The following is an 11980-nucleotide window of genomic DNA, read 5'->3' as shown; positions in this document are numbered from 1 at the left end:
CCCGCTTATAGCGGCATGGACTGTATATGATCTCTGTATATGAAAATTATTACTAATTTGCAGCATTTGCACAAAGAATTAATTTGCCGAAATGTTCTTGCTAATTTCCCAGATATTTTTTTTCACTTAACTGAAAAAGTCAAAATATGGTTTTAGTTCCCATTTGCCTTGAAACCACCTAAATTCCCAGTCTCATTTACTATCTGACACTGCCTCTAGTGAGATATCTGCACTAAATACTCCCCTGTTATAATCAATGAGGTTATTTACACTGCCTCCACATGGTGGTTCAGGGTGGCAAGATATACATTCATATATATATATATATATATATATATATATATATATATATATATATATATATATATATATATTAAGGCTGGGCAAGTTAAGTCGTTATTATCACCTTAACTCATCAATCAATTAACGCCGACAATTATTACAGTTATTTTATTTTATCTCGTATTAACGCAGTTTTTATTATTTCTTTTATTACTGCAAAAGTCTGTTGCTCCCAGGCTTTTATTTGGTAAAACTAAAAGTACCGGAACCGGAAGTACAGGAAACGAAAAAGAAAAGAAATTGGCGGATAAACAAACTCACAAATATGGAGCAGGGTATGGCACTTTTACATGGCCATTTTCATTTTAAAGTTCTTTCAGACGGCACAGTCGACAGAAGCAAAGTTATTTGTAATAACTGCAAAGTTGAATTGTCTTATCACCGGAGTACTTCGAGTCTAAAATATCACCTAAATGCAAAACACACAGTTGATACCAGCAAATCATTTAACGAAACAGACAGTGGAGCGAGGCTTCAGCAGACTACTTTAGATGCAGCGTGTGGGAGAAGTATAGATAAACAAAGGCAAGAGAAGCTAACATGCCATAGCGAAGTGGATAGCTACCGACTGCAGGCCGATTGGTATATTTACAGACCATTTCCCTGCACCGTAAATCCCAGCAGTGAACTTATTTTTTTGTGCTTCACCTTCCCTCTAACAGAGACATTTGGTACTAGACTGGTTATGCTGCTCCCTGATTAAAAAAAAAAAATGTTTCTGCTGTTACCTCAGAAGTTACCTGTTTTAATGTTATGATTGTGACTCAGGATTTTGTGGGCAGTTTTTATTTAACTGCTACTGTATAAACAAAATGCTGACGTTAAGTGTTTGCAGAACAAATGTTATGGCACTTCCTTTAATATGGCAGAACATTTCAAATAAAATTGTGCTATACACTACTTTTGAATTAATTATTGTTTATTTGCATATAAAAATGTGATTAATCACAATTAATCAGGGAAATCATGAGATTAATCGCGATTAAAACTTTTAATCGTTGACCAGCCCTAATATATATATATATATATATATATGTGTGTGTATATATATGTGTATATATATGTGTATATATATCAAAAACGTTATCTCCATTACTACTGAAGGGAACAAGATAATATCCCACAGAATGAGAACCTGTTGTGGTTCTACAGGGTTGCATTGCTGCCATTCTCAAACTTTAGTATATTTGCTAGATTAACATTTAAACAGACACAAACATGCTTCTAAATCAAGCCAGGCAATGTTTGGAGTTTGGACTTGGGCCCATGTGCAACTGTTCAAAAATTTGTTTAAGAAGTGGCGCCACTTGTGGTCAGAGACCAAAAAAGTTCTAAATACAGATTTCTAAAATAACATCACAGAGGATTAATTCATGTCTGATTTATTTAGATTTATTACCATTTACTGAGCTGTTATGAGGCAAAAAAAGAGAGAGGAAGTGATAAGGCGAGAACTTGTTTGCATCCTTTGCATCTCTCCACTGTTACCACCCACAACCATCAGCAGCCCTCTCTGGAGTTATCAGCATCTGTACTGTTATCTGTTGATGGGGATTTATGGATGGATGGATGGTCTAGGGAAGAAGAGGCAGACAAAATGAAATAAGCAGTTAGCAAGACAGACAATAAATGACAGATTACAAAACAAAGTTTAGACAAACCCAGTAAAAAAATGCTCTCACAGACACGCACACTCAGGGAGCAGAGAGAAGGTCACGAGAGGATTAATGGCTGTGCTCTGATAGATAAACCAATCAAACAAACAAAGACTTTAGCACACATACATTTAAAAACGCAGAATGTAAAGCAGAGACACACATGAATAATCCGAACTAGACAGAGAGACATTAAGAGGTTGAAAGGAAGGAAGAAATCCACAGAGAAGAAAGACACAAAAATGTATTCTTCAAACATACATCCACTGTAGTCTGTGCCTTTATTAGGTTTAAATTGAGTAGAGCTCTCCCTTCTCTGAGGCCTGTGTCTACAGACACAGATTAAGTACTTCACAAAGGCATATTGTCAGCACAGCGGTGGATTTGTTTATAATCAAGAGTCAGTCGAGTGACACCATTTGCAAACTTTTACTCAACAGACGCAAGCTTTCAGAGAAGATACGGATCACTGTTGTTCAGTTTGTTTGTTTTTTTAACAACATGCATCCAATCCCTTTCTAGCTTTCATATTGTCCCCTGACCTCTTGCCTTTGGGTTTCATGTGTGCAGAAAGATAAAACCTGGCAACCGAATACTGGTCTTGAGTCTAGCTTAGGGAACGACTCCAGAAACACACTTGCCCTTTAAGGACTTTGGATCTGAGTCAGACTCAGGGTGTCAGTCACTGCAATGCCCATTATGTATGTTGCATTTCAAACACCCATTTTTAACTTTTTAATGTTTAACCTTGGAAAATATGCCTTTACTGCAGCTTTAATTAAAATAATGCAACTCAAAGTAAAGATTAGAAACCCCATTATAAAAGCAAGAAGAAGAATTTGATTCTTAGAGGATATTAACCTTGAAATTATGCTATTTAAACAAACAGCAAAGCAACACGTATAACTGCTGCTGCTGAAGTATTTTTTCATTTTTAATATTTATTCCTAACATTAGATGTATTAATGTTATGGTTAAATATATTCTTTTTCATGCATCAATGTACTGTGTGAAAATATACAATGAAAACCTGCCAGTTCTACTTGTAGTTTTCAAGTACGTTTGCAGATTGTGAAGAGTATTGTCCCTCTAGAGTGACTTTTCAGCTGTAGTTCTAACATTAAAGGAATAGTACACCCAAAACATGATTAGCCTTCATTTTCTACTCACCCCCATGCTGAACAACACTCTGGAGTACTTTTTTGATATCTCAAATGCATCTGGAGATCTGGGAGGCTTCTTGCTGTCTGCTGACATTCAAATAATGGAGGTCTATGGTGACCGAGACAGAAAGGTCCATAAAAGTCCACAAAAAACGGGTCAATATTCCTCCATACTGCTCGTCCAATGTATTCCAAGTGTCCTGAGTGGGTAGCATCCAGAATTTACTCGAAACGAAGTTATTTAGAATGTTTTTAGAGCATAAACAGTAGTGTATAGGATTTCCTGAAAGCGCGTTCACGACGCTACGGAAACCACGGCAGACCAAACCAGAAGAAAGTGCGCATTCAGCTCAGCAAAGAACTCATGCTCTTCCTCAACACTGAAGTCCTCAGACATTTTTCTTTCGTTGTTTCTTTCTTTGCACAGGTAAACAGCACATTTCTTCTTCTACGCTTGCATTATTGGCAAAGCAGACGCTGAATGCGCTTTCAGGAAATCCTATACACTACTGTTTATGCTCTAAAAACGTTCTAAATGACTTCGTTTCGAGTAAATTCTGGATGCTACCCACTCAGGACACTTGGAATACATTGGACGAGCAGTATGGAGGAATATTGACACGTTTTTGTGGACTTTTATGGACCTTTCTGTCTCGGGCGCCATAGACCTCCATTATTTGAATGTCAGCAGACAGCAAGAAGCCTCCCAGATCTCCAGATGCATTTGAGATATCAAAAAAGTACTCCAGAGTGTTGTTCAGCATGGGGGTGAGTAGAAAATGAAGGCTAATCATGTTTTGGGTGTACTATTCCTTTAACTGGTAACCATCGGAGTGGTTTTCCACACCAGAACCATCTATGTTCTTCCTGACAAGACTGCAGTAATAAGCTGAGTTTGTCGTAAGTCTGTTACCTTTTAGCGCTAAGCAACAGGTGGGGAAGGGTAATTATTACTTCTTAGTAGGGATTCAGGATTTCAGTTTCTTTAAGCTTGCTTGTCTAGTGTCCATTGTTGCAGGGCCACGCTTGTACCATTGATAATGTCAAGCGCTTAGGGGTGGAAGGGTTCACAAAATCCACGGTTTGGTTCAGTTCACGGTTTCGTGAACTGAACCGGTTTTCGGTTCGGTTTGGTATATGTTGATTGTTAGCCTGACATGTTGGTCGTGTTGCTGTTAGCATAAACAAAACGTGTTGCACAATGCTTGCACACTGTTGCACTTTTATCCACAACTTTCTTTCCGCCGTCATCGTAGGTCACTCTAAATTCAAAGTGGTCCCATACAGCAGACCTATAAAGTGCTGCTGGCGCATCTTCCAACTCCTGTTCTTTCCCACTCGCCATACCCACACAATTCTCCACATCAACTGATTTTTTTCTGCTACATCCGGCTACGCTGCTTCGCTTCTTCTTCTTTTTTACTACTGGTGTGCCACCTTCTGCTCTGGAGTGTACACGCTTCGCCTATGAGAAAAAGGAGCAGCGCATGAGCTGAACGCAACACACCCGAATCGAACCGAGACAGTCGAACCGAACGGTTTGGACGGTTTTCATAAACCGTTCCATCCCTACAAGCGCTGTATATTTGCCTGAAGAATCATTTAAAATAACCCCATGTAACAACTCTTTAGGTCAGAAAGTCTGCGGTCTGCCTTTATAAAGTCGTTCCAACCGTTGCATTTCCGAATTCTCCCGAGTGGTGCACGACTTCACATGAGTGAATAAAGTGAATGTGATTGGTCGTTTATCAAGGGGGCGGGATTTTTGTGGCGGAAGGTTGGCAAGCTCTTTAGTTGTGGCCGGTGTTTCGGAAGCATCTTGCTAACCAGTTAGCAACTTGCTAACGGCCAGCACTACTCCTCTAATGATAGGAAATTTAGAGAGTTTGAATTAATAACTTCTTCTGAACATTGGTACCTGTAACTGTCCCTGTTTTAATATTTCCTCTATATTAAAGTATGTAATGTTCGTTAGTGGACCATTTCTTCTTCTCTTCATGGCCTCAGAACTCAGGCCCCCATGTGACATGTACAGCCTTTTACTCTTATAATATTGAGATTGACACAATTCAGGTCTCCTGCCGAGTCGGCCTTAATAAATCTAATCTAAAAATTATTATCTAGTACAATGCATTTTCAGTAAGCACCAACGTCATGTCCTATATATATGTGTTGATCACAGGTTATAATGTGTGTCTAGTGTTAAACTTAAGGAATTCACTGCTATGAAATCAGCGTCCTCTATGATTTTCAGCTGTCATCATCCAGGCATCATTTCCTGCCATCACTTTGGTATCCAGACTTCAAAGCAAAAGCACGGAGCGTGATAATCAGTGCTTGATTGCAGCTATTTCCAGTCACTTAAGGAAGCTGTGCAGGATTTTAGCTTAATCTAAAAAAGTGACAGTTTGCCAAAAACTTATCAGCGTTTGCAACTGTATTTGCTAAAAATAAAAGAACGCACATTATTTGAAATATGTGTATGCTATTAAACAACAAAAAACAAACAAACCTTTTTTTTCTCTCTTTGTTTCCGTTCTGAAACAAAAAAACGAAAGACCGAACAATACATTGATTTGTTCGGACATTTTTTTTTTTTTTTTGGTTTGGTCTTTTTTGTTTTTTCAAATGCCTTTTAAATTATTCTTTTATCCATCAACATCTCAAATTCATCATTATTTGTTAGAGTAAAGAAAAGTTTATAATTGCAGTTATAAAGCACAAGTCACAAACTCACACTGAGCCTGGTTCTGCTGGAGGTTTCTTCCTGTTAAAAGGAAGTTTTTCCTCTCCACTGTCGCTGCAAGCATGCTTGGTGTGAGGGATTGCATTCAAGTAAATGAATCGATGCAATTAACTGGTTTTCCTTAGATAGAATACTTTGAATTAATTTCACTCTGTGATCTGGTGAATTGTAAAGTGCCTTGATATGACATGTGTCGTGAATTGGCGCTAAATAAATAAACTAAATTGAAGTCATCTATCAAAAACGTCCTTTTAACTTCTTTTTCTTTTTACTGTTTATTTGTTTTTGTTTTTTTCTCTAGTCTGACCAGAACAGTAGAGATCCCGGGGGAAGACAGTCCTCTTGGTATCCATGTAGTTCCCTACTGCTCTTCATTCAGTGGACGGTAGGTGGTGTACACATTTAATCACAACCTTTTATAAATATAACACACAGGCCTAAATCTGCACCACTGTTCCCAGCATGCTGCCATTTTGAACATGGCATTACATAAACTTTGGAGACATAGAGAATAAATAAAAAAAATACAGGAAGACAGAATTTTTTTCTGTTCGCAGTGTTTTGACTGCGTGATGTTGGATGGAAGAGAAACTTCCTAAAGGAAAGCATGATGAATTTTTATGATTGTTCTCATGACTCCTTTGGATCCTGCAGCTTTCTTTCTGCTCTTCTTTCTCCCCATTCTGGTCTGATTCTTCCTTTTTTCCTCTTCTCATTCCAGTTTCCTTTTATAATTTGCCATTGCTCTTTCCTCTTGACCTGTCTCTTTATTGTTGTGGAGTTGGCCTCTATAGCGGGTGTTAGAATCATTGCCTCCTTGAAAACTTTGAAAATTTTGTTCTTAACCGTTAACATTTCACATTAAATATTCAGTCTGGCATTTAAATAAAACAATATATATATATATATATATTAGAATCATAGAATCATATGGTTTTATGTTAAGAAGAAGTATTTGCAATAATTTCAATTTGTTTTTTCTTTTTTGCACAGGTCTCTTGGTTTGTATATCCGTGGTGTGGAAGAAGAGAGCCGCTCAAGAAAGGAAGGCTTGTTTAAAGAGGATGAGTGCATTGTGAAAATCAATAACACTGACCTCATGGACAAGACATTTAGCCAGTGAGTGCAACTGATTATCTTTGTTTTTCCTTGGAGGTTTAAACTTTGTTTAGATTGATAACTTTGCATATTAACTGTTTTTATAAAGTGACATTAAGGCATAAAAATTAATGCCTTGAACTTAAACTTCAACATTTATCATAAATTAGAAATGTGACTATTTCAAGTTTAGCTGAAATTGCTTCACTGCTTGTTTTTTCTTATTTCTAAGTGAAGTGATATTGCAAGGCAAGTTTATTTGTATACTATATTCAGTAAGAAGAACATTCAAAGTGTCTACACAAGCAAAACAAAAGAAAACACATAAAGTATGCTGCAATGACATTAAGGAAAGCAAAAAATTTATTAATTAATATGTTATTTATCTGAGTCAGCAGTCACATGCTGACTCAGATAAAAAAACTATCGAACAACAATATAAATAGAGCAGTCTAAGACAACTCTAGACAAATCAGGCAATGCATGAGAACGATATGTATGCATAAGAAGGAAATATATATATATATATATATACACTCACACACACAAGTTTAAGGTCTGGATTAGGACTTTTAATTTTATTTTAACTCAGAATGCTCAACTTAATCAAAACGTTCCAAACACAGATCAGTTTTTCACTTATCCCCAAGAATAATTCATGTAATGAACACAGAGTAATCACATTAGGGGGGATGGGACTAAATTTGTTTGGACTAGAAGCAAATATATTTATAAAGAGTATATTTTCATAAACCATTTACTAACATACAATAAAGAACCTTTAAATAAAAAAAGACATTTGGTTTCACATTAGTTTTAAATCTGGCTTTAAACAACCAAGTAGCAAGAGAAAACTCGAAATTTGGAAGAAAAGATCTGTTTTGTAAGCAGCCACTGTTCATTTAGATTACAAATGAATTAAGTAGAGAAAGCTGTTCCCATCAGATGCTTCCAACTTAGACTTTTTGACTTTACTACAGATTAGAGACTCACTCTCCTGTAAAACGTCAACCTTTAACATACAGCCAGGGTCACACTGAAGTTGTTTTGATTTAACCTTATTCATATGTTAGAATGACCTAAAGTACGGGTCTAAATTCAATGGAGAGGCTGGAAAGAGATAGTATCCATCAAATCTGAGCTTTAAGATTAAACAAATAATTCAGTCTGTAAATGCAAGCTATAGAAAAATAATCCAGAAGACTTTCATAAAAACAGGAGATTCTACAAACGGATGACTCAAGGTAGCTGAAAACCAATAAACCCCACACATTAATATTTATTTGGAAAACATTTAGGAATATGTTGTTCATTTCCTTCCCTAACCATTAGTTTAGTGACATACAACCTCAGTGTTATACAACAGGATGCAAAAGTACAGATGTGATTTTTATGTAAAAATCATGTACTTGGTCAGGTTGATATACAATATTTTTACCAGGCAATATGGTGCTTTGAATGCTGCTCCACACGACAAGATAATTGTGCTGTTTACTGCCTGATCTTTCCCTTCCAAGAGCCCTCGAAATCAGGAGCCTGTCGGGGCCGATAATCAGTAAGATAATCCTGCTGTGTGTGGTTTCTTGTAAGCAGGTCTGTTTGGTAGAACGTCGGGACTCCTCTGTTTGTAAATCAGGGATATCCAACTGGATCATCTTCGCCTGAAAGGCTGCAAATCAGAGAATCTGATCCAAGAGCTTGCTGGGAGAAGAAAATAAAAGGGCATGAATGTATATACAGGGGTTAAACCCTAATAGGTTTACATACAAAGGCCACTAAAATCTGTTTTTTTTTTCATGTACAAAGAAAACTGAGAGTACCCTGTTTTCTCTGCTAAAGTATTTTGTCACTGCATTGTGATGAAAAGCAGTTTGCAATGCAAACCTGCGTTAACCTCAATGATAAAAACTTGCTGGTTAAAAAGCATTTCATTTTATAACCTGGTACTTGTAGAGTTTACCACCTAGAAAACACTGTATATTCATTTCCAGCTGCTATGCAGAACAGACGGAAATCCCTGAGTGATTGGCCGTCTAAGGGAGCTGTCCCTGTCTCAGAGCGACAGCCTGCTGATAATCTATGGTCTGCTGCTCCAAACAACTAAAGAATATTTATAGCTAGGATCATAATCCTGGTGAACTGACTGCATCTATTACATTTCAAGGTGTACTTTTACTTAAAAACATCTTAAAGCTACTTCCCCCCAATAATTACAGCAAATTTGTTTGCTCTCTTTGCTTGATGAGCATTGATAGCGTCAAAATCGTCTCATGTGAAGCGTGGTGCGCTTGTGGTGTGACCGGAGGGGACATCTAACACGACCAAAACTGTTCTTTACACAATTTATTTTATTTTCACCTGTGGGATCTCTTAAAGTCGTAGGGTCGTCATATTTAAATGTCAAATCATTCTGGCTTAAACATGTTTATAAATGTACCCTTTATCAGATAATATTGTCCCAAAATTTAGAAAATTTCTTTATTTTTTATTTTTTATTATCTTATGCAGGCCAGTTAGTTATACATCAGCTTGTACACCTACATTTTTTCGGTCATAGCATCTTCATTCATATGTTGCAGCTAATATACGCAACGGTTGAAATAAGAAATAAGAGTCATTTACTTTACCGTTGAGTTCCGTCCCAGTGTTTACGGGGATGGACGTCTGTGTCTTCTGCAGGCGTAGAGCTAACAGAACTGGCAGAGTTGCGAGGCAAGGGCTCAAACATGTATGGCTGTAAGCCTTCTACACCAAACCAAGCTTCTGCCACCCTGGCGTCCTCTTCCACAACTTCTTCATCCTCGCTTCCTTTTTTCCCATTGGGAACTTACTAGCACTCAGTTGCTAACTGGTTAGCAAGATGCTTCCGAGAAACCGGCCACAATCAAATAGCTTGCAAACCTTCCGCCACAACAATCCCGACCTCTTGATAAACGACCAATCACATTCACTTTATTCACTCCTGTAAAGTCGTTGACCACTGGGGAGAATTTGGAAATGCAATGGTTGGAACAGCCGCTTCCCTATGACTTTACGTTTTGGAAAATTGCCCGACAATTCTAAAACCCTGCCGCGTAAACGAACCGTAGGATAAATGATCTCCTATTTTATTTTATCTTTTTCTTTTGAGTTTTTAACAGCACTAGTGGCTCTCCTTTTATGGACACTAGGCTGACAGGAAAGGGGGCATGACAGAGGATGAGTGACATGCGGGGAAGCACCACAGGCCGGATTCGAACCCGGGTCGCCCGCGTCGAGCACACCCCCTATTTTGTTTTCAAATGTAAACAGGATGTATTCTTAACATCATAGTTTAAACCTAAGTATTATCCATTTTCCAAGTTTTACTACGTGTTGTTTTTTCCATCAAGCTATGGAGGAATTTTTCCTCTCTGGTTTTCTAAACTTAGTTTACACTAATAATCATAAACTAGTCAGACAACAACAGGAGTGTAATCAAATGAAATGTTAATTACCTGGAGTTATTCCATTGCTTTTCTGTGGTGAATGATGTTGATTACCAATTGCTCCTGACACTGTAGTTCCTGTAACCTACTTAGCATGATCTGATTTAAATTAGTTCCCTGGCAAATGATCTTTTTCTTTCTTTATGAGTTTCTAATGGCCTTTGGGTCCTGGTGTTATGGCTATATGCTTCCTGAACTGTTAGATATGAACTCACAGAAAGTAAATGAAAAATGGAAACTCTGCCAAAAATAAAACCCTCAGTAATTAAAGAGGACGGTAAAATATTTTATACTCATATTTAGGACATTTCAGGAAAAAAGTAAGAAAACAGTTTCACAATTTGTGATTTTCTTATTCATGCCTTAAAAATATGAAACCGAATTTCCTATAATTCAAAGAACCAAGTATTTAGCACAGACTTGAATTAATCATGCGTGATCAGATGTATTAATTGCATCTTTCTTTGCTCTAATCTTGTTATACCATCCCATAGTATAATTAATTTTCCTGTCAGAAACTGATAAGTACCCTTTAAATGTTATTATGAATGATGAAATGATCATTTTAACTGCTAATTGCCTTTATTTTCTCTTAAAAAAACTAATTACCTCATGTTTTCAGTTTTTTCTTTCTCTTTCCTTCCATCCTTCCCACTTTGTCCTCATAGATCTCAGGACATCTTTCGTGAGGCGATGCGGTCCCCACTTGTCCGTTTGGAAGTCGTGTCCTCATCAAACCGAGAGCGCTATGAGAAAAGTCTGATTGGTCAGCTTTTGGTCAACAGTTCGGCTCCAAACAGCAGCCCTCATCAAGTCATCAAGACCAAACAACCACCACCGCCAGTCAAAGCCAAACCTGTGTTTAAACCTCCTGAAAATTTAACTGCAAGAGTGGGAGAAGAACCTCCCGTTCTTGAAGCTGTCAACGTGAGTTTGTTTTTGTTTATTTAAACCAAATCACACCACATAGCACTAAGATATGAGGCAAATAGCTCAGCGGATATAAGAACTAGAAAGCACAGATATTGAGAAGAACATGGATTCACTTAAAGCTGAAAAACCTTCATCAGGTTGGTGTTAACTCCACTATTAAGTAACATTTATGAACAAAAACTTTGAGTCTAAAGAGTCATATTTATGATCTTTACTGCATTCCTCCAACACCTGTTTTTATTTCTGCCTTTTCTTATGTCATTTCAAATTTTATAAGCAATCAGTGGTATATTATTTTTACCTTACAGTATGTCCGCCTTCTTCCTAGAGCTAAAGAGCCCATAAAACCAAACACATGTAACCATGTCGTCAACATTGCTATGGTTACTTGGCTGACATTTGAAAAACAACTGGCTAAGAAGGACCAGTTTCTTAGCAACCGCTTATTACATTAGTTTATTAAAAATAAGTTTTGTTGGTCATGCTGGAACTCAGTACATTTTCACAAACAGCTGGAAGAGTAAGCAGTTTGTCTTGGCTATCCTTTTTTTGCATTGTAGTGGATGTTGATTAAGT

General features: G+C 37.3%; 1 protein-coding gene across 1 annotated transcript in view; it reads left to right on the top strand.

Annotated features, from left to right (window-relative positions):
* LOC107092654 (partitioning defective 3 homolog B-like) overlaps positions 1–11980 on the top strand; it is a 128789-nt gene that overhangs the window by 71151 nt on the left and 45658 nt on the right. Inside the window, exons 6-8 of the mRNA XM_015387250.1 lie at positions 6208–6291; positions 6900–7025; positions 11140–11398. Coding sequence (XP_015242736.1) covers positions 6208–6291; positions 6900–7025; positions 11140–11398 — 469 coding nt within the window. The remainder of the gene's footprint in view (positions 1–6207; positions 6292–6899; positions 7026–11139; positions 11399–11980) is intronic.

This window comes from Cyprinodon variegatus, unplaced genomic scaffold (assembly GCF_000732505.1).
Source record: "Cyprinodon variegatus isolate N-32 unplaced genomic scaffold, C_variegatus-1.0 Scaffold389, whole genome shotgun sequence".
Lineage (NCBI taxonomy): Eukaryota > Metazoa > Chordata > Actinopteri > Cyprinodontiformes > Cyprinodontidae > Cyprinodon > Cyprinodon variegatus.
The sequence above is the reverse complement of the archived record's forward strand: the minus strand, read 5'-3'. Positions and strand labels throughout refer to the sequence as shown.